We start from the raw sequence: 26,839 nt of genomic DNA, 5'->3' as shown, positions 1-26,839 counted from the left end.
GGCCTTGACCAAGGTGCTTACCCTCTGGGCTTCCATTTCTTCATCCACAATATAGTTTGCATGTATGTCCCCACCAAAATCTCATATTGAAATGTAATACTCAATGCTGGAGGTGGGGCCTGGTGGGAGGTGATTGGATCACAGGGGCTTTGGCACCATCCCTCTTGGTACTGTCCTTGCCACAGTGAGTGAGTTCTTGCGAGATCCCGTCATTTTATTTTATTTTTATTTTTGAGATGGAGTCTCACTGTGTTACCCAGGCTGGACAGGAGTGGGGCAATCTCAGCTCACTGCAACCTCTGCCTCCCGAGTTCAAGAAATTTTCCTGCATCAGCCTCCTGAGTAGTTGGGACTACAGGCATGTGCCACCACGCCTGGCTAATTTTTGTATTTTTAGTAGAGATGGGGTTTCACCATGTTGGCCAGCCTGGTCTTGAACTCCTGGTCTCAAATGATCTACCCGCTGTGACCTCCCAAAGTGCTGGGATTATAGGCATGAGCCACCACACCCGACCTTAGATCTGGTCATTTTAAAGTATGTAACATCAACATAGCTGCCCTTTCCAAGATGGCCGAACAGGAACAGCTCTGGTCTACAGGTCCCAGCGCGATCAACAAAGAAGACAGCTGGTTTCTGCATTTCCAACTGAGGTACCTGGTTCATCTCATTGGGACTGGCTGGACAGTAGGTGCAGCCCACGGAAGGTGAGCTGAAGCAGGGCGGGCCATTGCCTCACCCGGGAAGCACAAGGGGTCAGAGGATTTCCCTTTCCTAGCCAAGGGAAGACTGTACCGGGAAAATTGGGACACACCTGCCTTGATGCTGCACTTTTCCAAAGGTCTTAGCAAACAGCACACCAGGAGATTATATCCCGTGCCTGGCTGAGTGGATCCCATGCCCACGGAGCCTCGCTCACTGCTAGCGCAGCAGTCCGAGATCAAACTGCGAGGCGGCAGCCTGACTGGGAGAGAGGCATCCACCATTACTGAGGCTTGAGTAGGTAAACAAAGCGGCTGGGAAGATCGAACTGGGTGGAGCCCACCGCAGTTAAACAAGGCCTGCCTGGCTCTGTAGACTCCACCTCTGCGGGCAGGGCAGAGCTGAACAAAAGGCAGCAGAAACTTCTGCAGACTTAAATGTCCCTGTCTGACAGCTCTGAAGAGAGCAGTGGTTCTCCCAGCAAGGTGTTTGAGTTCTGAGAACAGACAGACTGCCTCCTCAAGTGGGTCCCTAACCCCTGTGTAGCCTAACTGGGAGACACCTCCCAGTAGGGGCCGACTGACACCTCATACAGCCAGGTGCCCCTCTGAGACAAGCTTCTAGAGGCAGAATCAGGCAGCAATATTTGCTGTTCTGCAATATTTGCTGTTCTGCAGCCTCCGGTGGTGATACCCAGGTAAATAGGGTCTAGAGTGGATCTCCAGCAAACTCCAACAGACCTGCAGCTGAGGGACCTGACTGTTAGCAGGAAAACTAACACACAGAAAGGAATAGCATGAACATCAATGAAAAGGTCATCTACACCAAAACCACATCTGTAGGTCACCAACATCAAAGACCAAAGGTAGATAAAACCACAAAGGTGGGGAGAAACTTGAGCAGAAAAGCTGAAAATTTTAAAAACCAGAGCTCCTCTTCTCCTCCAAAGGATCACAGCTCCTTGCCAACAATGGTACAAAGCTGGAAAGAGAATGACTTGGACGAGTTGAAAGAAATAGGTTTCAGAAGGTCACTAATAACAAACTTCTCTGAGCTAAAGAAGGATGTTTGAACCCATTGCAAGGAAGCTAAAAACCTTGGAAAAAGGTCAGATGAATGGCTAACTAGAGTAAACAGTTTAGAGAAGATGTTAAATGACCTGATGGAGCTGAAAACCATGGCAAGGGAACTACGTGATGCACACACAAGCTTCAGTAGCTGATTTGATCAAGTGGAAGAAAGGGTATCAGGGATTGAAGATTAAATTAATGAAATGAAGTGAGAAGAGAAGTTTAGAGCAAAAAGAGTAAAAAGAAATGAACAAAGCCTCCAAGAAATGTAAGACTATGTAAAAAGACCAAATCTACATTTGATTGGTGTACCTGAAAGTGACAGGGAGAATGGAACCAAGCTGGAAAATGCTCTTCAGGATACTATCCAGGAGAACTTCCTCAATCTAGCAAGGTGGGCCAATATTCCAATTTAGGAAATACAGAGAACACCACAAAGATACTTCTCGAGAAGAGCAACTCCAAGACACAAAATTTTCAGGTTCACCAAGGTTGAAATGAAGGAAAAAATGGGAAGGGCAGCCAGAGAGAAAGGTCGGGTTACCCACAAAGGGAAGCCCATCAGACTAACAGCAGATTTCTCAGCAGAAACTCTCCAAGCCAGAAGAGAGTGGGGACCAATATTCAACATTCTTAAAGAAAAGATTTTTCAACCCAGAATTTCATATCCAGCCAAACTAAGCTTCATAAGTGAAGGAGAAATAAAATCCTTTACAGACAAGCAAATGCTGAGAGATTTTGTCACCACCAGGCTTCCCTTATAAGAGCTCCTGAAGGAAGCACTAAACATGGAAAGCAACAACTGGTACCAGCCATGGCAAAAACATGCCAAATTGTAAAGACCATCCATGCTAGGAAGAAACTGCATCAACTAACGGGCAAAATAACCAGCTAACATTATAATGACAGGATCAAATTCACACATAACAATATTAACCTTAAATGTAAATGGGCTAATTGCCCCAATTAAAAAACACAGACTGGCAAACTGGATAAAGAGTCAAGACTCATCAGTGTGCTGTATTCAGGAGACGCATTTCATATGCAGAGACATTCATAGGCTCAAAATAAAGGGATGGAGGAAGATCTACCAAGCAAACAGAAAGAAAAAAAAAAAAAAGCAGGGTTTGGGATCCTAGTCTCTGATAAAACACACTTTAAACCAACAAAGATCAAAAGAGACAAGGTCATTATGAAATGGTAAAGGGATCAATTCATCAAGAAGAGCTAACTATCCTAAATATTTATGCACCCAATACAGGAGCACCCAGATTCATAAAGCAAGTCCTTAGAGACATACAAAGAGATTTCCCCACATAATAATAATGGGAGACTTTAACACCCCACTGTCAACATTAGATCAACAAAACAGAAGGTTAACAAGGATATCCAGGACTTGAACTCAGCTCTGCACCAAGCAGACCTAATAGATATCTACAGAACTCTCCACCCCAAATCAACAGAAAATACATTCTTCTCAGCACCACATCGCACTTATTCCAAAATTGACCACATAGTTGGAAGTAAAGCACTCCTCAGTAAATGTAAAAGAACCAAAATCACAACAAACTGTCTCTCAGATGACAGTGCAATCAAATTAGAACTCAGGATTAAGAAACTCACTCAAAATCACACAACTACATGGAAACTTAACAACCTGCTCCTGAATGACTACTGGGTAATTAACAAAATGAAGTCAGAAATAGAGATGTTCTTTGAAACCAATGAGAACAAAGATACAACATACCAGAATCTCTGGGACACATTTAAAGCAGTGTGTAGAGGGAAATTTATAGCACTAAATGCCTACAAAAGAAAGCAGGAAATATCTAAAATTGACACCCTAACATCACAATGAAAAGAACTAGAGAAGCAAGAGCAAACAAATTCAAAAGCTAGAAGGCAAGAAATAACTAAGATCAGAGCAGAACTTAAGGAGATAGCGACACAAAAACCCTTAAAAAAATCAGTGAATCCAAGAGCAGTTTTTTAAAAAGATCAACAAAATAGATAGTCTGCTAGCAAGACTAATAAAGAAGAAAAGAGAGAAGAATAAAATAGATGCAATAAAAAATGATAAAGGGGATATCACCACCAATCTCACAGAAATACAAACTACCGTCAGAGAATACTATAAACACCTCTATGCAAATAAACTAGAAAATCTAGAAGAAATGGATACATTCCTGGACGCATACACCCTCCCAAGACTAAACCAGGAAGACATTGAATCCCCGAATAGAACAATAAAGGCCCTCACATTGAGGCAATAATTAATAGCTTACCAGCAAAAAAAAGTCCAGGACCAGATGGATTCACAGCCGAATTCTACTAGAGGTACGAAGAGGAGCTGGTACCATTCCTTCTTAAACTATCCCAATAATAGAAAAAGAAGGAATCCTCCCTAACTCGTTTTATGTGGCCAGCATCATCCTGATACCAAAGCCTGGCAGAGACACAACAAAAAAAGAGAATTTTAGACCAATATCCCTGATGAACATCGATGCGAAAATCCTCAATAAAATACTGGCAAACTGAATCCAGCAGCACATCAAAAAGCTTATCCACCACGATCAAGTTGGCTTCATCCCTGGGATGCAAGGCAGGTTCAACATATTCAAATCAATAAATGTAATTCATCACATAAACAGAACGAAAGACAAAAACCATATGATTATCTCAACAGATGCAGAAAAGGCCTTCAACAAAATTCAACAGCCCTTCATGCTAAAAAGTCTCAATAAACTAGGTATTGATGGAATGTATCTCAAAATAATAAGAGCTATTTATGACAAACCCACAGCCAATATCATACTGAATGGGCAAAAACTGGAAGCATTCCCTTTGAAAACTGGCACAAGATAGGGATTCCCTCTCTCACCACTGCTATTCAATAGAGTTGGAAGTTCTGGCCAGGGCAATCAGGGAAGAGAAACAAATAAAAGGTATTCAATTAGGAAAAGAGGAAGTCAAATTGTCCCTGTTTGCAGATGACATGATTATATATTTAGAAAACCCCATCGTCTCAGTCCAAAATCTCCTTAAGCTGATCAGCAACTTTGGCAAAGTCTCAGGATACAAAATCAATGTGCAAAAACCACAAGCATTCCCATACACCAATAATAGATAAACAGATAGCCAAATCATGAGTGAACTCCCATTGACAATTGCTGCAAAGAGAATAAAATACCTAGGAATCCAACTTATAAGGGATGTGAAGGACCTCTTTAAGGAGAACTACAAACCACTGCTCAATTAAATAAAAGAGGACACAAACAAATGGAAGAACATTCCATGCTCATGGATAGGAAGAATCAATATCGTGAAAAGGGCCATACTGCCCAACGTAATTTATAGATTCAATGCCATCCCCATCAAGCTACCAGTGACTTTCTTCACAGAATTGGAAAAAACCACTTTAAAGTTCATATGGAACCAAATAAGAGCCTGCATTGACAAGACAATCCTAAACAAAAAGAACAAAGCTGAAGGCATCATGCTACCTGATTCAAACTACACTAGAAGGCTACAGTAACCAAAACAGCATGGTACTGGTACCAAAACAGAGATATAGACCAATGGAACAGGACAGAGACCTCAGAAATAACACCACACATCTACAACCATCTGATCTTTGACAAACCTGACAAAAACAAGAAATGGGGGAAGGATTCCCTATTTAATAAGTGGTGCTGTGAAAACTGGCTAGCCATATGTAGAAAGCTGAAAATGGATCCCTTCCTTACACCTTATACAAAAATTAATTCAAGATGGATTAAAGACTTAAATGTTAGACCTAAAACCATAAAAACTCTAGAAGAAAACCTAGGCAATACCATTCAGGACATAGGCATGGGCAAGGACTTCATGACTAAAACACCAAAAGCAATGACAACAAAAGCCAAAATAGACAAATGGGCTCTAATTAAACTAAACAGCTTCTGCACAGCAAAAGAAACTATCATCAGAGTGAACAGGCAACCTACAGAATGGGAGAACATTTTTGCAATCTACCCATCTGACAAAGGGCTAATATCCAGAATCTACAAAGAACTTAAACAAATTTACAAGAAAAAAAAACAAACAACCCCATCAAAAAGTGGGCAAAGGATATGAACAGACACTTCTCAAAAGAAGACATTTATGCAGCCAAAAGACACATGAAAAAAATGCTTATCATTACTGGTCATCAGAGAAACGCAAATCAAAACCACAATGAGATACCATCTCATGCCAGTTAGAATGGTAATCATTAAAAAGTCAGGAAACAACAGGTGCTGGAGAGGATGTGAGGAAATAGGAATGCTTTTACACTATTGGTGGGAATATAAATTAGTTCAACCATTGTGGAAGACAGTGTGGCGATTCCTCAAGGATCTAGAACTAGAAATACCATTTGATCCAGCCATCCTATTACTGGGTATATACCCAAAGGATTATAAATCATGCTACTATAAAGACACGTGCACATGTATGTTTATTGTGGCACTATTCACAATAGCAAAGACTTGGAACCAACCCAAATGTCCATCAATGATAGGCTAGATTAAGAAAATGTGGCACATATACACCATGGAATACTATGCAGCCATAAAAAAGGATGAGTTCACACCCTTTGTAGGGACATGGATGAAGCTGGAAACCATCATTCTGAGCAAACTGTCACAAGGACAGAAAACCAAACACTGCATGTTCTCACTTACAGGTGGGAATTGAACAATGAGAACACCTGGACACAGGGTGGGGAATATCACACACCGGGGCCTGTCATGGGGTGGGGGATTTGGGGAGGGATAGCATTAGGAGAAATACCTAATGTAAATGACGGGTTAATTGGTGCAGCAAATCAACATGGCACATGTATACACACGTGACAAACCTGCACGTTGTGCACATGTACCCTAGAACTTAAAAGTATAATTTAAAAAATGAAATTAAATATGTAGCATCTTCCCCCTTGCTCTCTCTTGCGCCTCTTTTTGCCATATGACATGCCTGCTCCTTCTTCACCTTCTGCCATGATTTGAAGCTTCCAGAGACCTCACCAGAAGCAGATGCTGCCACACTTCTTGTACAGCCTGCAGCACTGTGAGCCAGTTATATCTCTTTTCTTTATAAATTACCCAGGTGTTTCCTTATAGCAATACGAGAATGGCCTAACACAGAAAAGTGGTACCAAGGAATGGGGCATTGCTATAAAGAGATCTGAAAATGTAGAAAAGCTTTGGAATGGGCATAGGTCAGAAGAGTGTGGAGAGCTCAGAAGAAGACAGTAAGATGAGGGAAAGTTTGGAACTTCTTAGAAACTGTCTAAATGGTTGTGATCAAAATGCAAACAGTGACATGGACCATGAAGGTCAGGCTGAAGAGGTCTCAAGTGGAAATGAGGAACTTATTGGGAACTAGAGCAAAGGTCACTTTTGTCATGTCTTAGCAAAGAACTTGACTGCATTGTGTCCATGCCCTAGGAATTTGTGGAATGTTAAACATAAGAGAGATGACCTAGGATATCTGGTAGAAGAAATTTCTAAGCAGCAAAGCATTCAAGATATGACCTGGATGCATCTAACAACCTATGCTCAAAAGTGGGAGCAAATAAAATGACTTAAACCTGGAACTTATGTTTAAAGGGGAAGCAGAATGTAAAAATTGGGAAAATTTACAGTCTGGCTATGTGGCAGAAAAAGAAAATGCTTTTTCAGCAGAGGAATTCAGGCTGTGGAGTGAAAGAGACCAAATGAAATCTACAGGCAGGCAGCCCGGGCGGCGCCTTGAGCCTAGTTAGAAGTTGACCTTACAGGCAGACAGCCCGGGCGGCGCCTTGAGCCTAGTTAAAAGTTGACGCCGGACCTAACCGATAATGTTATCTATAGATTTCAGATGTTGTATAGACAAGCAATGTGAAAGTCCCTGTCTTGTTCTTTTTCTGTTCTAATTACTAGTGCTTGCCATATATCTCTCAACTTCCTGAGCCCAGTATAAACATATCCCACCATATGTCTCCCCTCCATATATCCCTCAACTTCCTGGGCTCATCCCACCATATGTCTCCCTACCATATATCTTTCAATTCAAAGACTACCATATATCTCAACTTTAGAAGGACACCACCTGGAAAATCCCCGATAAGAACACAGCCGTTTGTGAGAGCGCGGGAACCAATAAAAAACTGCTAAATGTATAAACTTAAAATGTTAACCAATTGTAATGCTGTAACCTAGAGAATTCCCTCGTTCCTCTGCAACTTTACAAGTCCTGTTTACATTAGGCTATAAAAGGCAAGCGCACGCATTGTTCAGGGCCCTCCTGTATGTTGTGGAACGGAGGGACCAAGTTCGAACTTGCATTAGAGATCCTTGCCGCTTGGCTTTGACTCTGGACTCTGGTGGTCTTTTTCGGGGAACAAACGGTCTGGGCATAACAGGAGCAACCACTTGCCAGAGATATTTGCATAACTAAGAAGGAGTCAAGTGCTAACACTCAAGACAATGGCGGAAAGGCCTCTAAGGCATTTCAGAGACCTTCCTGACAACCCCTCCCATCACAGTGCCTGGAGGCCTAGAAGGGAAGAATAGTTTCATGGGCCAGCCCAGGGCCCCACAGCCCTATGCAGCCTCAGGACACTCACTGCTCCTTGCATCCCAGCCACTTAGTCTCCAGCCTTGGCTCAAAGGGCCCAAGATACAGTCCAGGCTGCTGCTTCAGAGGATGCAAGTCATAACCCTTGGTGGGTTCCATATGGTGTTAAGCCTGTAGGTGCACAGACTGCAAAACTGAAGGAGGCTTGGGAGTCTCTGCATAGATTTCAGAGGATATATGGAAAAGCCTGGATGTCCAGGCAGAAGCCTGCTGCAGGGGTGGAGCACTCACAGAGAGCCTCTGCTAGGGCAGTATGAAGGGGAAAGATGGGGTTGGAGACCCCACACAGAGTCCCCATTGAGGCATTGCCTAGTGGAGCTGTAAGAAGGCTATCATCCTCCAGACCCCAGAATGGTAGATCCACCAACATCTTGCACCCTCAGCACAGAAAAGCCACAGGCACTCAACAACATGTAAGAGCAGCCTCTGGAGCTGAACACTGCAAAGCCACAAGGGCAGAGCTGCCCAAGGCCCTGGCACCCCACTTCTTGGATCAGTGTGCCCTTGACATGGGACACAGAGTTACATGAAACTATTTTGGAACTTTAAGATTTAGTGACTGCCCTGCTGGATTCTGAACCTGGGTGGGGCCTTTAGCCCCTTGCTTGTGGACGATTTCTCCCTTTTGGAATGGGAATGTTTACCTAATGCCTATACTCCCACTGTATCTTAGAAGTAAGTAACTTGTTTTTGATTGTGCAGGTTCATAGGTGGAAAGGACTTGCCTTGCCTCAGATGAGACTTTGGACTTGGACTTCTGAGTTATCACTGGAATGAATTAAGACTTTGGGAGATGGCCAGGCACGGTGGCTCACGCCTGTAATCCTAGCACTTTGGGAGGCCAAGGCGGGGGGATTACAAGGTCAGGAGATCGAGACCATCCCAGCTCACACAGTGAAACCCCGTCTCTACTAAAAATACAAAAAAAAATTAGCCAGGTGTGGTGGCGGGCACCTGTAGTCCCAGCTACTCAGGAGGCTGAGGCAGGAGAATGGCGTGAACCTGGGAGGCGGAGCTTGCAGTGATTGGAGATTGCACCACTGCACTCCAGCCTGGGCGACAGAACGAGACTCCATCTCAAAAAAAAAAAAAAAAAAAAAAAAAAAAGACCTTGGGGGATTATTGGGAAGGCATGATTGTATTTTCAAATGTGAGAGGGACATGAGATTTGGGGAGGCCAGGGGGAATTATATAGTTTGAATGCATGTCCCTGCCCAAATCTCATATTGAAATATAATGCTCAATGTTGGAGGTGGGGCCTGGGGGAGGAGATTGGATCATGGAGACAGTTTCTTATGAATGGTTTAGCACCCTCTCCCTTGGTAGTGTCCTCATAATAGTGAATTCTCATGAGATCTGGTTGTTTAAAAGTATGTAGCACCTCCCTGCTCACTCCTTGCTCCTACTCCAGCCACGTGACATGCCTGCTCCCCCTTTGCCTTCCAACATGATTGTAAGTTTCCTGAGGCCTCCCCAGAAGTGAACAGATGCCAGCACCGTGCTTCCTGTACAGCCTGCAGAGCCATAAGCAAATTAAACCTTCTTTCTTTATAAATTACCCAGTTTCAGGTATTTATTTATACTACTGCAAGAACAAACTGACACAATCTACCACTTTCTCTGAAAGTTAATAAGATTGAATCTACAATGAATAAAATGAGGTTTTTTATTCACTGCATCTCAGGAAGACAACTTGGCAGATTCTTTTTTGTTTTGTTTTGTTTTGAGATGGAGTCTTGCTCTGTCACCCAGGCTGGAGTGCAGTGATGCAATCTCGGCTCACTGCAAGCTCCACCTTCTGGGTTCACACCATTCTCCTGCTTCAGCCTCCTGAGTAGTTGGGACTACAGGCACCTGCCACCATGGCTAATTTTTTTGTATTTTTAGTAGAGACGGGGTTTCACCGTGTTAGCCAGGATGGTCTCGATCTCCTGATCTAGTGATCCACCTGTCTCAGCCTCCCAAAGTGCTAGGATTACAGGTGTGAGCCACTGTGCCCCCGTCAACTTGGCAGATTCTTAATTGAGTGTAGATGAATATTTAGAATGGACTGACTTAAAACACAGACAAGAATTTACCATGGGGGACCCCTGGCAGGGGTGAGGAGGTGGCCATCGAAGAAGAAAGAGCCCCCTCCAGGATCACTTACATTGACCCAAAGTAGAAGGGCCTGATGACGTCACACTGGAAGTCAGACCATGGGAATGAGGATGGTGTGGACCAGAGCAAAGTGGTCTTCTCAGATATAAGCCATCATGACAAGCATCATATCGTCTTTCAAACTGCTTTATAGGTGGACGTTGCTATAGTATGCACCAGGCAGGAGCTACAGAAGCAATGCTAGTGAGCTGATGCAGAAACATGCCTGGGGTGGGGAGGTGCGTGCTAGGCATGGCCCCTGTCCAGGGTCACCTGCTTTGCTCTGCACTCCACCTGGCCTGTCCACCGTAGCTTAGCCTCCCCCCGTGGAGAACCTTGCTCCCAAACCTTGCGTGCTCTCTCCTTCCTGCAGGTGAAGCCCTGTTCCTTGGCCTGGACTTCAAGGCCCCCCTAGGGTCTGACTGTAGCTCCATCCTCCTCCACCCCAGCTGTCCATCCACATGACTAGTTTTCTGTCTCCATTTGAACCCTCCATTCAGAACTCCACGTGCCATGTGGTCTCTCTCTTTTTCCTCGGCTTCCCAAATCCTCTCTCCTTTCTCAGGGTTCTTTAGACCATTTACTGCTGCCCTGGCAGAGTGAGGGGTTCTACTTCAAAAAAACGTCACAGAGCCTCTTTTAGCATAGGATGTCTCTCACTTTTTGTTAAGAAAATAAAGCATGTGCCACTTCAAAAAGCAGCGGTGGGACCTATACCAGGCTACACTGTGACTGCCCTGAGGACAGTGGTGGGAAAGAGGAAGGGCGTGGGTGCCTGGTGTCACACATTTGGTTTGATTTTTTTTTTCCAAAATGGATTAACTTTGATCGAGCAATGAAAAGTGTTTTGCTTTCCTTAAATGGGCTCTTGTACCATCAGAGTCAGGTTAGCTTTAGAAGAAATTCAGCGCCTATAACCCAAAGCCCTTGTTCCTGGAGTGGCTCTTGTTGAGGCTGTTTCTTGCCCAGCTTGATGATTTCTTTTCTTCTTGGATTTGAATGTTTTGCCGCCTTTCCCACCCTCGGGGACTCTGCTGGTCCACTCGGCATTCTGGTGTGGATTAGAAAAGTGTGGGCTTCTAGGCCGAATGCAGCCCAGGGAGGCCTGGCTTGACAAGTGAGCGAGGGCCACTCATTCCAATCAGAAAAGGTGTCCCTGATGGCTGCACTGCTGGTGACTGGAGCATGGGCTGCATTCCATACCCGGAGTCCTCCTGCTGGGACCGCCATGAAGGCATACCCGGCACCCAGACTGTGCCCGTCCTCAACTGCTCTTCATAGAAATAGCCTCCTTTTCGGGGACAGGCATGGTGGCTCACACTTGTAATCCCAGCATTTTAGGAGGCCAGGCTGGGGGGGGATCACTTGAGTCCAGGAGCTTGAGACCAGCCTGGCCAACATGGTGAAATCCCATCTCTACTAACTATACAAAAATTAGCTACACTCCTGTAATCCCAGCACTTTGGGAGGCTGAGGCAGGTGGATCACTTGAGGCCAGAAGCTTGAGACCAGCCTGGCCAACATGGTGAAATCCCATCTCTACTAACTCTACAAAAATTAGCTACACTCCTGTAATCCCAGCACTTTGGGAGGCTGAGGCAGGTGGATCACTTGAGGCCAGAAGCTTGAGACCAGCCTGGCCAACATGGTGAAATCCCATCTCTACCAAACATACAAAATGTAGCCACATGCCTGTAATCCCAGCTACTCAAGAGGTTGAAGCCTGAGAATTGCTTGAACCCAGGAGGTGGAGGTTGCAGTGAGCTGAGATCATACCACTGCACTCCAGCCTGGGTGACAAAGGGAGACTCCATCCCTCCCAAAAAAAGGCCTCCTTTTCCACGGCTACCTTCTTCCCCACTAGGAAGGTGCTGCAGTTCCTCTAATCCATAAACAAACAGGGACATAAACATAGAATGTGCTGATATGTGGTATTCGAATGCCGCTTTCATCAAACTCCTGCTTCTCTCTCCTGCACCACTGCTCAAAGCAAATGAGGTATTAGACTCCAAGAATGAAGAAATCTCAGTAACCCCCAACAGCATGAAATTAACTTAGAAACCATGTGGGGAAACTCGTGCCGGAGACTGTGAGTTTATCAAGTGACCGGGCGTGATACCATGTGGACAGCAGCCTAGCCCTGTGGACCTTGCACACAGGTCACCAGGCCAAGGCTTGACTGCAGCTGACCCGAGTCTCAGCAGACACCTGGTGGTCCTTCCAGAACACAAGAGAATAGGAAGGCCGTGAGGGCTCCACTCCCCTCAGGACCTCCGAGGGTTCTGGTGAGGTGGTGGGGGGGGCGCGGATCTTTCTGCCCAGCACCCTCACAAGAGAGACATGGAACACGAAACCACTCAGCTGCAGCCTGGCCCTGGCTCCTTGGCAATGGGCCACCTGTCATCAGCCCCTGCTGTTACAGGGCCACTCTTCCCGCCTATGTGGGTCATGAGCTGCCCTGCCTGCACCTCTTGCGTGCATAGTCAAGCCCTGCACCGTCTGGCGTGTGCTGGACAGCCAGCCTTCACCTTTCTTTAAGACAGTTCGTCTCTCAGCTTGGGTGTCCACGGCTCCAGCATGGGGACAGCTCCAGGTCAGTGTAGGGGTTTGCCAGGGCTGCCTCACAAAGTGCCCCAAACTGCGTGGCTTACAACGTGGAAATGTGGTCTTTCACCGTTCTGGAGGCTGGAAGTCTGAGATGGAGGTCAGCAGGGTTGGGTCCTTGGGAGGACGCAAAGGAGAATCTGTCCCGGGCCTGTCTCTGGGTGTTTTGAGGCCCAGCTTTGGTGTTCCCAGTCTTGAAAGAACATCACATCCACCTCTGCCACCATACTCACATGGCGTTTGCCCTGTGTGTGAGTCTGTGTCCAAATCTCCTCTTTTTACCCATTTTTAATATTGTTGCTATTTTTGAGATAAGGTCTCACTCTGTTGCCCAGGCTGCAGTGCAGTGGCACGATCATAGCTCACTGCAGCCTTGAACTCCCGGGCTCAAGGGATCCTCCTGCCTCAGCCTCTTGGGCAGCTGGGACCACAGGCGTGTGCAGCCATGTCGGCTAAGTTTTGAAACTTTTGTAGAGACAAGGTCTGTTATGTTACCCAGGCTGGTCTCAAACTTCTTATCTCAAGTGATCCTCCCACCCGGGCCTCCCAAAGTACTGAGATTATAGGCATGAGCCACCATGTCCAGTCCAGATTTCCTCTTTTTGTGAGGACATTGCTCATATTGAATTAGGGGGGCCACACTTCCCCAGTATGACTTCATCTTAGTGAATTACATCTGCAATGACTCTGTTCCCAAGAAAGGTCACACTCCAAGGTATTGGGCTTCAATATACGCATTTTGGAGGATAAACAATTCAACCACAACAGTCACAACTTACTGCTTTAGGTTCAGATATCCTCCTGTCTTTTAAAAAGCTTTCCACACGACTATCTAAAATCATAGGCTGCAGAGGCCTGAAATGACTGGCCTCTCGCGGTTTTGTAACCTACAACTTTCAGCATCTTGTTCCTGTAACTACAGGCACGAATCTTTGAACGCCATTCCTGTCCCCCTTCAGGAAGAAGTGATCTCTCTGGGGCCCAGGATCCAGCCACCTTTGGACATGCTGACAGACAGTTGATTTCCAACCTGCTCTCAGCTTCAGGGAAAGGTGAGCCAGGCCAAAGAGTGCTCCAGGGTTCACATGCCACAAAGCTGTTTGGCAAAACAGGAAAGATCTCAGGACAGTCCTAAGTCCTGCCTCAGGTAGAGGCTGGGTAGTCAGGTGAGATGATTTTCCCAGATGTTAGTACAGCAACCCTTGCTCTCCAAATTAGCTTCCTGATCTACACCTGGATATTTTTAGTCTAGAAGAACACTTTTCCTTCAGAACTAAGAGGCTCACTTTAAATGCAAGACTGCCAAAGGTAAATAAACAAATATATGCTCAGGTTAAAGAGAAGAGAGATCTGCTGGGTGTGGTGACTCACGCCTGTAATCCCAGCACTTTGGGAGGCCGAGGTGGGCAGATCACAAGGTCAGGAGATCGAGACCGTGGTGAAACCCCGTCTCTACTAAAATTACAAAAATTATCCGGGCACAGTGGCGGGCGCCTGTAGTCCCAGCTACTCGGGAGGCTAAGGCAGAATGGCGTAAACCCGGGAGGCGGAGCTTGCAGTGAACTGAGATCGCGCCACTGCACTACAGCCTGGGCGAGAGAGTGAGACTCCATCTCAAAAAAAAAAAAGAGAGAGAGAGAGAAGAGAGACCCTTCCTCAGAGCAGACTCTAGAAGGAGAGAGGAGGAGAGAACACAAAGGGAAGCAGATACCAGCCTCTGGGACAGCATCAGTTCCACACACCCAACAGGCAACAGAAACAGTGGCCCTGATTATACTGTACGTTGTCATAGGAGAAAATGATGCTAAAGATACATAAGTGTCACTAAATTAAAAGGAAACAAGCCTGGGCAATGTGGCAAGACCCCACCTCTACAAAAAATACAAAAATTAGCCAGGCATAGTGGCACGTGCCTGTAGTCTCAGCTACTTGGGAGGTTCAGGCAGGAGGATTACTTAAGCCAGGGAGGTCAAGGCTGCAGTGAGCTGTGATAGCGCCACTGCACTCCAGCCTAGGTGACAGAGCGAGACTCTGTCTCGAGAAAAAAAAAAAAGAACCAATCTGGTCTTTTGGAGGGTTGTTTTTCAAGGCAATGAGGTTGAAGACCCTAACTTATACACACAAAGACTTTTTTTTTTTCAAGTAGTAAATCATGACTAGAAAAAAATGCTTTACAATCATGGTTAAGTATGAAGTTAGGTTATAAAACAGAATGCAAGTTTTCTGCCCACACGATGGATCAAAAGTAATGGCAAGGCCGGGGGCTGTGGCTCACGCCTGTAACCCTAGTACTTTGGGAGGCCGAGGCTGGTGGATCATGATGTCAGAAGATCAAGACCAACCTGGCCAAGATAGTAAAACCCCATCTCTACTCAAGATACAAAAATTAGCAGGGCGTGGTGGCATGTGCCTATAATCCCAGCTACTCGGGAGGTTGAGGCAGGAGAATCATTTGAACCCAGAAAGCAGAGGTTGCAGTGAGCCGAGATCGCACCACTGCACTCCAGCCTGGGTGACAGAGCAAGACTCCGTCTCAAAAAAAAAAAAAAAAAAAAAAAAAGGCAAAAACCGCAATTACTTTTGCACCAACCTAATATTTGGGTTGCACATGGCTCTCTCCTATCATGAGAATATCTGTAAGAAAGTTCTAGAAGTAGAATGCTGTTAAAACATGATGTGTATTTGGGAGGCTGAGGTGGGCGGATCACGAGGTCAGGAGATCAAAACCATGGTGAAACCCTGTCTCTGTTAAAAATACAAAAAATTGGCCGGGCACAGTGGTGAGCGCCTGTAGTCCCAGCTACTCGGGAGGCTAAGGCAGAAGAATGGCGTGAACCTGGGAGGCAGAGCTTGCAGTGAGCTGAGGTCGCGCCACTGCACTCCAACCTGGGTGACAGAGTGAGGCCCTGTCTCAAAAAAAAAAAAAAAAAAAAAAAAAAAAAAATATATATATATATATCATGTGTATTTTAAATTTCACTGGATATTATCTAACAACTCCCCATAAAAATGTCAGGTGACTAACTTTTTCTGTCTTCTAATTTTAGAATTAGCATGCATAGCAGAAACAGCTATATATTTCAAAAACAAGAAAAGTGAAACACTGTGCACGAAGACAGCCTGGACACTTTATCTGTAGGTCCACAGTACCACATCAACAGAATGGGAACGGCGTTTTTAGAACTGGAGGTAAATCGCCTGTGTCTCCTAGATCACTCTGGGGCCTGTTTTCTACATACCAACTCTCTTACTAAGTGGACCGTTTACAGTTGACCAGAAACTATGACCAGAAAATCCATCTGTCTTGCTGGGGGAAGACACTGGTCACCAAACATAGCGTCTGAGCTGAGGACCGTGATGGAGTTATCTTTACACTACAAATGTTTTCTATCTAAAGTCATCTATAAGCCATGGACATATTTTGGAGAGAATACTTTGTTATCGTGTCGGGGTGTCGAATAGTGTCCTGCCCATCCCCCCACAAATTCACATCCTCCTCAATCTCAGAACACGACCTTATTTGGAAATAAGATGGTTGCAGATGTAATTAGTGAAGACCAAGTCATACTGGGACAGGGTGGTCCCTCATCTAATGCGAGTAGAGTGCTTCTAAGAAGAGGAAAAGTGACACAGAGACAGATGGGCTGGCAGAGATGGCAGGGGCGTGTCCATAAGCCAAGGAATGCCAAAGACCACCAGTCACACCAGAAGCAAGAGAAAGGCCTGGAACGGCTTCTCCCCTACAGCCTTCGGAGGGAGTGTGGCCTTGCTGACCCCTTGACTCTGGGCTCCAGGACTGTGAGAAGACTTTTCTGTTGTTTCAAATTCCCCAGTTTGTGGTGCTTTGGTTATAGCCACCACAGGAAACAAGTACATCATGTGAGTTTAGGTGTCTTGATTTATTTTTTTTAACTTGTAACATTTATTTATTAACTTTGATTTTAGGGGTACATGTGCAGGTTTGTTATGTAGGTAACTCGTGACTCAGGGTTTTGATGCACAGATTATTTTTCCACTTAGGTACTAAGCCTAGTGCCTAATAGTTGTTTTTTTTCCAAACCTCTCTCTCCTCCTACCCTCTACCCTCAAGTAGGCCCCACTCCGTGTTGTTCCCCTCTGTGTCTTTGTGTTCTCATTATTTAGCTGCTACTTATAAGTGAGAACATGCCGTGTTTGATTTTGTTCCTGTTAGTTTGCTGAGGATAGTGGCCTCCAGCTCTATCCATGATCTTGTTCTTTTTTATTGCTGTGTAGTATTCCATGGTGTATAGGTACCACCTTTTCTTTAGTCTATCATTGACAGGCATCTAAGTTGATGCTATGTCTTTGCTATTGTGAATAGTGTTACAGTGAACATATGTGGGCATGTGTCTTTATGGTAGAATGAGTTATATTCTTTTGGGTATATACTCAGTAATGGGACTGCTGGGTCAAATGGTAGTTCTTGGAGGAGTCGCCACAATGCTTTCCACAATAGCTGGACTAATTTACACTCCCACCAGCAGTGTATAAGCATTCCCTTTTCTCTGCAAGGTGTTTTGATTTAATGGAAAAAAAGGAAAAAGTTTATTTCCTCAAGAACATCTCAAATGTATAAATGTCTGCCATGTCCTAATAGAGCTTATAATAAAATCTTGTCACTAGGGGCAGATTGTAGAAGTTCTAAATGCCTAGTTTGAGAACTTTTAACGAGCCTTCTTATGTAAGCACATTCTGTGACTTTTCTAGTTGTTAATCTGATCTCTGAACCAAAATTCCCTCGGGATATGGACCTGTTGTTCCATATCCCCACATCACACCTGGAGGACCCTAAACCCTCTCTCCAATGAGAGACCCCTTTCAGCAGCCCAGTGAGGGGCTTTGAGAAGTTTCCAGTCTAGGAACTGGGAAAGGAACTAGACCTTCCTCCTTAAACCTCTGTGGAAGACTCTGTCCCTCTGCCCTGAGCTGTGGCACTTCCCAGCGGCCGAGCCTGTGCTTTAACTGTGTTCTCATAGCTGCCCTCATCCTAAACCCCAAAAACCAGAGGGGCCGAGAGCAGAGGTGTGGCCCGCCCTGGCTGACGCAGCCTCCTTTCTATCACATCCATGAGGTGACCCCAGGGTCCAGTGTCCTCCGCAATACACTTCCAGCTTCCGAAACCAAGGGACAAAGGTACAAAAGAGTGACTCCCTGGTTCTTTGTGTTGCAAGCCTGGGATGATGAGTCAACTGTGCTCACTCAGCGAAGAATACTCCTCTTTCTCTCACTGTCCTCAAGGAAGAATGTGGAAAAGTTCCTCAGGCCTGACCCTTGTTTTTATTTCCTTATCGGCTCACGTGGGACACCTACCCATTTTCTCTCCTGCAAGGCGTAGAATCAGATGCATTTGTGTCTGAGAGCTTCTGCCCCTGCCATGGGAATACAGCTGGCTGGGCAGTCTCAGCTCCAAGATTCCACACCAGGCCCCCAGTCATCAGGAGCTCCACCATGGGGAATAGAGTGGCAGTTCCATTTTCTAGGGAGGATTTCTGGTAGCTCAACTAGCCCATTGAGTGAAGTCCTGTTTGTTCTTCATGGAATGGTTCAGTAACTCAGGGCGCAGTAGAAAAATTATTGATCAAAAAATCCTGGCCTGGCACAGTGGCTCATGCCTGTAATCCCAGCACTTGGGGAGGCCGAGGCAGGTGGATCACCTGACGTCAGGAGTTTGAGACCATCCTGGCCAACGTGGCAAAACCCCGTCTCTACTGAAAAAACAAAAATTAGCCAGGTGTAGTAGCACGCACCTGTAATCCCAGCTACTCTGGAGGCTGAGACAGGAGAACTGCTTGAACTCAGGAGGCAGAGGTTGCCGTGAGCCGATATCACGCCGCTGCACTCCAGCCTGGGTGACAGAACAAGACTCGGTCTCAAAAAACAAACGAACAAACAAAAAAACCCAAGTGAACCAAAAATGGAATAATCTTACTCAGGACATTTTGTAAGGGATGTGAAGGACCATGCAAACCTTTAGCATTCCATCCAAACTGGGCAAACCTAAAGTAGGCACTCTCCTGCTTAGACAAACACTCCTAGTTGCTGCTTTCACTGATCTCATAGTACCTCATTTTCCTCAACTCTAACTCAGAGTGGAAGAGTGCTGTTTATGGGCTTGTGTTCCTGCCCCCTGAGGACACAAATTTCTTCAAGGCAGGATTATTTTATCCTCTCATGGTAAGTAAATAGATAAGCAATTCAGGTGCATCCTGGCCAGCCCAGCGGAACCACATTCATTTATCACGCCCATTCATTTCTATTCTCTTTACTTCTTTGTTTTTGTTTTGCTGTTGTTTCAGACACAGTTTCTCTGTTCCCCGGGCTGGAGCACAGTGGAGCAATCTTAGCTCATTGCAACCTCTGCCTCCCGGCCTCAGCATCCTGAGTAGCTGGAACTAGAGGTGCGCACCACCACGCCCAGCTAATTTTATTTATTTATTTATTTATTTTTTGTAGAGACAGGGTTTTGCCAGCTTGCCCAGACTAATTTCAAACTCCTGAGCTAAAATGATCTGCCTGTCTCAGCTTCTCCAAACGCTGAGATTACAAGCCTGAGCCACAGTGCCCAGCCCTCCCTATGTTAAGACAGCACCAGCAGACTAATTCTCAAGTTCTACCTGCTAATTTACCCAATGCTTCATTGTCATGGACATGTACCCACACGGACAAGCCAGGGGCCAGACTGTACTAGACCTTCCCACAGCCTAATTTTTAGGACACAGTACAACATTTGCACATGGGCAGGGGTCAAATAAAAAAGAACCCAGGGGTTCTTTAGAGCCGTGGCTCTCAAAGCGTGGGCCTGGGACCAGCAGCATCACACCATGTGGGAACGTGGTCAAATGTCAGTGCATGAGCTCTACCCTGCACCTGAGACTCTAGGCGAGGGGCCCAGCAAGCGCCACTGCTGGAACAAGCCCTCAGATAAGCCTGATGCATGTTCAAGTTTAAAAACCGCTGACTTAGAGCAATATTAGCCCGAAAGAACCCAATGTTAGAAGTTCTCTCTTCTTGCTGCTGGCTAGGAGGAGGTGGGTTCCCCCGAAGGTCATATGCCAAAGGCCTCCTTCAGTGTGAAACCACCCCTAGAGCTTGCAGCAGGGACACCAGCTGCCCTGGTACTTCAACATTGTTCTTCGGTTGACTCAAGAGCTGACAGGAAGAGAGAACGTGGAGGGACGTGCCAGGTGTGAGGGACCTTCACAGCCCATCCATCATTTTAAGCTCAGGCAGCTGACTTGCAGAAATCCATCAGAATCACAAACAAGGCCAGCCAGGAGGCTGAGACCTGGTGGGGCAGGAAGAGAATAAACCATCCTTCATTAAGAGAGTGAGAATCTCCAGTGAACCTGGAGGTCTTGGCAGATGGAGGCAGGTGCTTGCTGCATAGAACCTGAAGCCTTGTACCTAATTTTCAGAGTCCATTTAGCATAGTCTTGGTAAGCTTCGGATAAGGGAGTGAGATGGGGTGGGAGGAAAGAGATCAAATAGTCTAAATCTCCAGCAAAAGTATCCCCAGCCCTGTGACCTATGAAGGCTTCGGAGGCTGCTTTTTCTTACTGAAGCTTCTTCTCAGCATATAAGAAGTTTTTTGCTATTCAGAGACACAATTCGACCTGACAGCATTTGGGAAAAGAACATCTCCCCACCCCAGGCTCTGAGAACCACACAGATACCTTAGCTAGGGTCCCCAAACTATGGCTCGTGGGTTAACTCTGGCCCACTGCCTGTTTTTGTGTGGCTCACAAGCTAAGAATGGTTCTTACATTTTAAGTGACTGTAAAGTTTAAGATTTTGTGGCACATGAAAATTACATAAAATTCAAATGTCTGAGTACATAAATGAAGTTTTATTGAAACCACTCTGCCATTTGTTTATTGTCTACGGCTGCTCTAGAACTGCAGAGTTGAGAAGTTGCCACAGAGACCAGCTGGCCCCCAGAACCCAAAGCATTTCCTACCTGAGGCTTTCCAGAAGAGACCGTCGACCACTGCTTTAAAACAAGGAGGTACCGTTCATGAGCCCAACAAGAAACTCAGCCAGGTTTGGCTGTGCGTTGCCACACCAAAAGTGACTTTTTTTTTTTTTTTTGAGACGGACTTTCACTCTTGTTGCCCAGGCTGCAGTGCAATGGCACAATCTCGGCTCACTGCAACCTCTGCCTCCTGGGTTCAAGTGATTTTCCTGCCTCAGCCTCCCTAGTAGCTGGGACTACAGGTGCCCACCAGCACGCCCAGCTAATTTTTGTATTTTTAGTAGAGACGGGGTTTCACCATACTGGCCAGGATGGTCTTGATCTCTTAACCTCGTGGTCCACCTGCCTCAGCCTCCCAAAGTTCTGGGATTACAGGTGTGAGCCACCACTCCCAGCCCCAAAGCAACTTTTATTTATCCTGTTAACTGTTGTGGATTCTCCTTGCTTCTGTTACTAAGTCTAATAAATGCCTTAATGGTACAATTCTGAGTCTCATCCAATCCTTCACTTTCCTATTCATTCAGAACTTCTGCTCCTGGATTCTCAAGGAATGAAAAAGCACCTACTCTGAAAATTTGTTCCAATTACAGTGGAACGAAGTCAGAGGCAGGAGGCACAGGCTTTTCTAAGGACCATGTCCTTTTTGTCTCCTGCCCCGTTCACCAACTGCTCCAAGTGTCCCCTCAGTCACTGAGGGATCTGAAGCAATTCTGGCATGACCTAAGCACCAAAGATGTTCTTTTTTTTTTTTTTTTTTTTTTTTTTGAGACGGAGTCTCACTCTGTCACTGAGGCTGGAGTGCAGTGGCACCGTGTTGGCTCACTGCAACTTCCGTCTCCCGGGTTCAAGCAATTCTCCTGCCTCAGCCTCGCGAGTAGCTGGGATTACAGGCACCTGCTACCATGCCCGGCTAGTTTTTATATATTTTTAGTAGAGACGGGGTTTCATGATGTTGGCCAGGCTGGTCTCAAACTCCTGACCTCAGGTGATCCACCCACCTTGGCCTCCCAAAGTGCTGGGATTACAAGTGTGAGCCACCACACCTGGCCAAGATCTGTTCTTAAGAGAAGTTAGGGCCGGGCGCGGTGGCTCAAGCCTGTAATCCCAGCACTTTGGGAGGCCGAGACGGGCGGATCACGAGGTCAGGAGATCGAGACCATCCTGGCTAATACGGTGAAACCCTGTCTCTACTTAAAAATACAAAAAACTAGCCGGGCGACGAGGCGGGCGCCTGTAGTCCCAGCTACTCGGGAGGCTGAGGCAGGAGAATGGCATAAACCCGGGAGGTGGAGCTTGCAGTGAGCTGAGATCCGGCCACTGCACTCCAGCCTGGGTGGCAGAGCAAGACTCCGTCTCAAAAAAAAAAAAAAAAAAAAAGAGAAGTTACTACTACTTTTTTTCTCCCTTAACCATTAAACTATTTTTTTTTTCATTTACTAACCCTTGGTATTGAAAAGTTAGGACTTCAGTAAAAATCAAATCAGTGTTTGCATATAAACTTTTTGTTGCTATTCACATGCTATGTCAATCTCAGTTGCAAACAGAGAGGACAGGTTGCAGACTAGAATGCGTCAATTCATTTGGAAGGAGGCTTCAAAAGCTAACTCTGTATTCCTTCACCAACAACCAGGCAGCTGCCTTTAACAACTCTCGGGATTGGATATGCTGAAATTGCTAAACACGGGTCATCAATTCCAACTCAACAAGGATGCTACTCAGGTATTTGGTATTTGATGATCAACAGAAATACTTCAGAGCACCTCCCAGCAAAGTTACATAGAGTGACAGGTGGGACTTGTTTAAGGGCGGGACCCAGAACGGCAGCCCGGGAATCTGCCTGCAGAGCTGAGCTCTGCCAGTCTCCATCAGAGAGGGAAGTTGCAGATCTTTCTAGAACAGGCACAATTGGCCACAATTAGAAGTCCAAAGTGTGAACCACTCACTGCTTCTCCTTAGGAACCACCATATGGTGTGTCCGGCAGGCGTTCTGAGAGCCAGAGAACGGCTGCGCCCCGGGGCTGAGCACTGACACACATCGCCCCACCGGGACCACTGAGGCAGCCACCGACTGACATTCCTGTCTGCAGGCTCAGATCCCTCTCAACCACGTGGCCACATCTTCTACAAAGTGCCGGCTGGGGGCATCCATGGCACAACTTTGGGAAACTGACTGGGTTTCCTCATCTTTAAGAAAGCAGCGGGCTGGGCAGCTCTCCTGCGGCTCTGGCTCTGCATCCATTGGTTCTTTCTGGGTCTGCCTTAGTTCCCGGGTGGTTAATTTGGAAGCGGGGCAGGAGTTAGGTTGCTTCCTAGCTGTTTTGTTGATGCTCCAGCCCCATCAAGAGCCAGCTCCTTACCATTCTGTAAGGCACAGAAGGTGCCTTCAACTAAGCCAGGGGACAGTGCAGAGGGTTAAGAGGGGGCCACAAAGAGAGGGCCCCAACTCCTCTTGAGTCAGGGCTCCCTGCGGAACTCCAGGGTCACCTCGCCACCCAGAGGCAAGACAAGTGCACAGGCAGCCACAAGGCGCCCGCCAGGTAGACGGTGTTTCTGCCGCCCCTGCCGTCACCCGCTGGGTCCCGTCCCGCTCCAAGCGTACTCCCGGCCCGCAGGGTGGGAACACGAGGACCACAGTGCCCCCACGGGCGGGAGAATCAAGATCGCAAACTCGGCGGAGTCGGCGCCTCTGGGCACCTCCGGCTTCCGCGCCCCAGCCGCGCAGTGACCACCCGGGAGGGGACCTCGGGGGCCTCCGGGTCGCCCCGCTTCCCACCGCCGCGTCCCCTTCGCGCGTCCCGGCCCTCGGTGCCGGCCCCGTCCCCGCGTCCCTCCCAGTCCTTAGCCCGGCCGGCCCCCCGCCCGCCGAGCGTACCCATGGCGGCGGCTCCCAGGACTCCTGCGACCGGCTGGCGGGACGTGCTCCTGGCAGGTGCAGCTCCTCCGACCTGGCGTCCAGGTCCAGCCCCGTCGCCCCAGGTGCAGCCCCAGCTCTGCGAGGCGGGGCCGCCGGCTCCACCCGGGGGGCGGTGCTGCGGGGAGCAGAGGTCCGTGCTTCCGAGCTGTCGCGCGTGGACACCGGCCCCGGCTCAGGTGCCGGCGGGAATTCCCCGACGGAAGCGCTTGGCAGGCCCGGGGAGAGCTGGTCTAAACGCAGATTCCCCGGCCCACCCCCAGGCCAGCTGACTCAGGAGTTCGGGGTTGGGGCCCCAGAATGTGCATTTCTAAGAAGTCTAAGGGGAGGTTGTTGCTGCTGGACCCAGGATCACACTTTGGAAACCACTGTGGGAGGAATGCACGCTTCTGGGTGGGGAGGCAAAACACGGTGGGACAGTGGTCAGCTGTGTGTGTGTGTGGTGCACGCACAAGCGTGTGTGAGGATTGTGTGTGTGTGTGAGCATGTGTGTGAATGAGGACTGAGTGTGAAGGCATGTGAGAATGTGTGTATATATTGTTTGTGTGTGAGAATGTGTGTGTGAGAGAGTGTGTGCGTGGCTTTATTTTGAGATTCAATCTTTGAAAGCATTTCTGGGGGATTCTACATTTCCTTTCTTTATGAATCATCCTTTCTTTAAGAGGACACAAACAAATGGAACAACATTCTATGCTTATGGATAGGAAGAATCAATATCAAGAAAATGGTCATACTGCCCAAGGTCATTTATAGATTCAATGCTATCTCAATCAGGCTACCACTGACTTTCTTCACAGAATTGGAAAAAAACTACTTTAAAGTTCATACGGAACCAAAAAAAGAGCCTGCATAGCCAAGACAATCCTAAGTAAAAAGAACAAAGCTGGAGGCATCATGCTACCTGACTTCAAACTACACTAGAAGGCTACAGTAACCAAAACAGCATGGCACTGGTACCAAAACAGATATATAGACCAATGGAACAGAACAGAGACCTCAGCAATAACACCACACATCTACAACTATCTGATCTTTGACAAACCTGACAAAAGCCATGGGGAATGGATTCCTTATTTAATAAATGATGCTGAGAAAACTGGCTAGCCATATGTAGAAAGCTGAAACTGGATCCCTTCCTTACACCTTATACAAAAATTAATTCAAGGTGGATTAAAGACTTAAATGTTAGACCTAAAACCATAAAAACCCAGAAGAAAACCTAGGCAATGCCATTCAGGACATAGGCATGGGCAAGGACTTCATGACTAAAACACCAGAAGCAATGACAACAAAAGCCAAAATAGACAAATGGGCTCTAATTAAACTAAAAAGCTTCTGCACAGCAAAAGAAACTATCATCAGAGTGAACAGGCAGCCTACAGAATGGGAGAACATTTTTGCAATCTACCCATCTGACAAAGGGCTAATATCCAGAATCTACAAAGAACTTAAACAAATTTACAAGAAAAAAAACAAACAACCCCATCAAAAAGTGGGCAAAGGATATGAACAGACACTTCTCAAAAGAAGACATTTATGCAGCCAACAGACACATGAAAAAATGCTCATTATCACCGGTCATCAGAGAAATGCAAATCAAAACCACAGTGAGATACCATCTCATGCCAGTTAGAATGGCGATTATTAATAAGTCAGGAAACAACAAATGCTAGAGAGGATGTGGAGAAACAGGAACGCTTTTACACTGTTGGTGGAAGTGTAAATTAGTTGAACCATTGTGGAAGACTGTGTGGTGATTCCTCAAGGATCTAGAACTAGAAATACCATTTGACCCAGCCATCCCATTACTGGGTATATACCCAAAGGATTGTAAATCATGCTACCATAAAGATACGTGCACAGTTATGTTTATTGGGGCACTATTCACAATAGCAAAGTCTTGGAAACCAGCTCAAATGTCCATCAGTGATAGACTGGATTAAGAAATTGTGGCACATATACACCATGGAATACCGTGCAGCCATAAAAAAGGATGAGTTTGTGTGCTTTGCACGGACACGGATGAAGCTGGAAACCATCATTCTCAGCAAACTATCACAGGGACCGAAAACCAAACACCGCATGTTCTCACTCATGGGTAGGAGTTGAACAATGAGAACACAGGGACACAGGGCAGGGAACATCACACACCAGGGCCTGTCGGGGGGTGGAGGCTGGGGGAGGGATAGCATTGGGAGAAATATCTAATGTAAATGATGAGTTGATGGGTGCAGCAGGCCAACATGGCAGATGTATACCTATGTAGCAAACCTGCACATTCTGCACATGTACCCTAGAACTTAAAGCATAATTTAAAAAAAAATCACAAAACAAAAATAATAACTCAGTGATTATCTCCAGATTATTGTTCTATTTTCTTGCCTGATCTCAGGAGGTTCTGCAAACACAGAGAGGAACATTAAAAAGGGGAGTGAAGGTGAGTTTCCACAGCTTTTTTGTTTTAATCATGCTGAAATACTTACAACGTAAAACTATTTGAAGTGCACAGTTCAGTGGCATGAAGTACATTCTCATTGTTGTCCCACCATCCCCACACCAGCTCCAGAACTTCTTCATCTTCCCAAATGGAAACCCTGGACCCAATAAGCAATACTCCACATCCACCCTGGCCTCCAGGCCCTGACACCCACCATTCTCCTTTCTGTCTCCATGAATCTGACAACTCTGGTGTCTAGGGAAGAAATCTCCAGTGTTTGTCCTTTTGTGTCTGGCTTCTTTCACTTTGGGTAATGCCCTCCAGGCTCATCCATGGTATGAGTGCA

General features: G+C 46.4%; 1 protein-coding gene across 1 annotated transcript in view; it reads right to left on the bottom strand.

Moving 5' to 3' along the window:
- Positions 1–24,153, bottom strand: part of SLC15A1 (solute carrier family 15 member 1) — a 72,622-nt gene extending 48,469 nt beyond the window's left edge. The window contains exon 1 of the mRNA XM_033177384.1: positions 24,018–24,153. Coding sequence (XP_033033275.1) covers positions 24,018–24,021 — 4 coding nt within the window. The 5' untranslated portion in view covers positions 24,022–24,153. The remainder of the gene's footprint in view (positions 1–24,017) is intronic.
- Positions 24,154–26,839: the final 2,686 nt, after the last annotated feature.

Source organism: Trachypithecus francoisi, unplaced genomic scaffold (genome assembly GCF_009764315.1).
Source record: "Trachypithecus francoisi isolate TF-2019V2 unplaced genomic scaffold, Tfra_2.0 Lachesis_group18, whole genome shotgun sequence".
NCBI classification, from domain to species: domain Eukaryota; kingdom Metazoa; phylum Chordata; class Mammalia; order Primates; family Cercopithecidae; genus Trachypithecus; species Trachypithecus francoisi.
The sequence above is the reverse complement of the archived record's forward strand: the minus strand, read 5'-3'. Positions and strand labels throughout refer to the sequence as shown.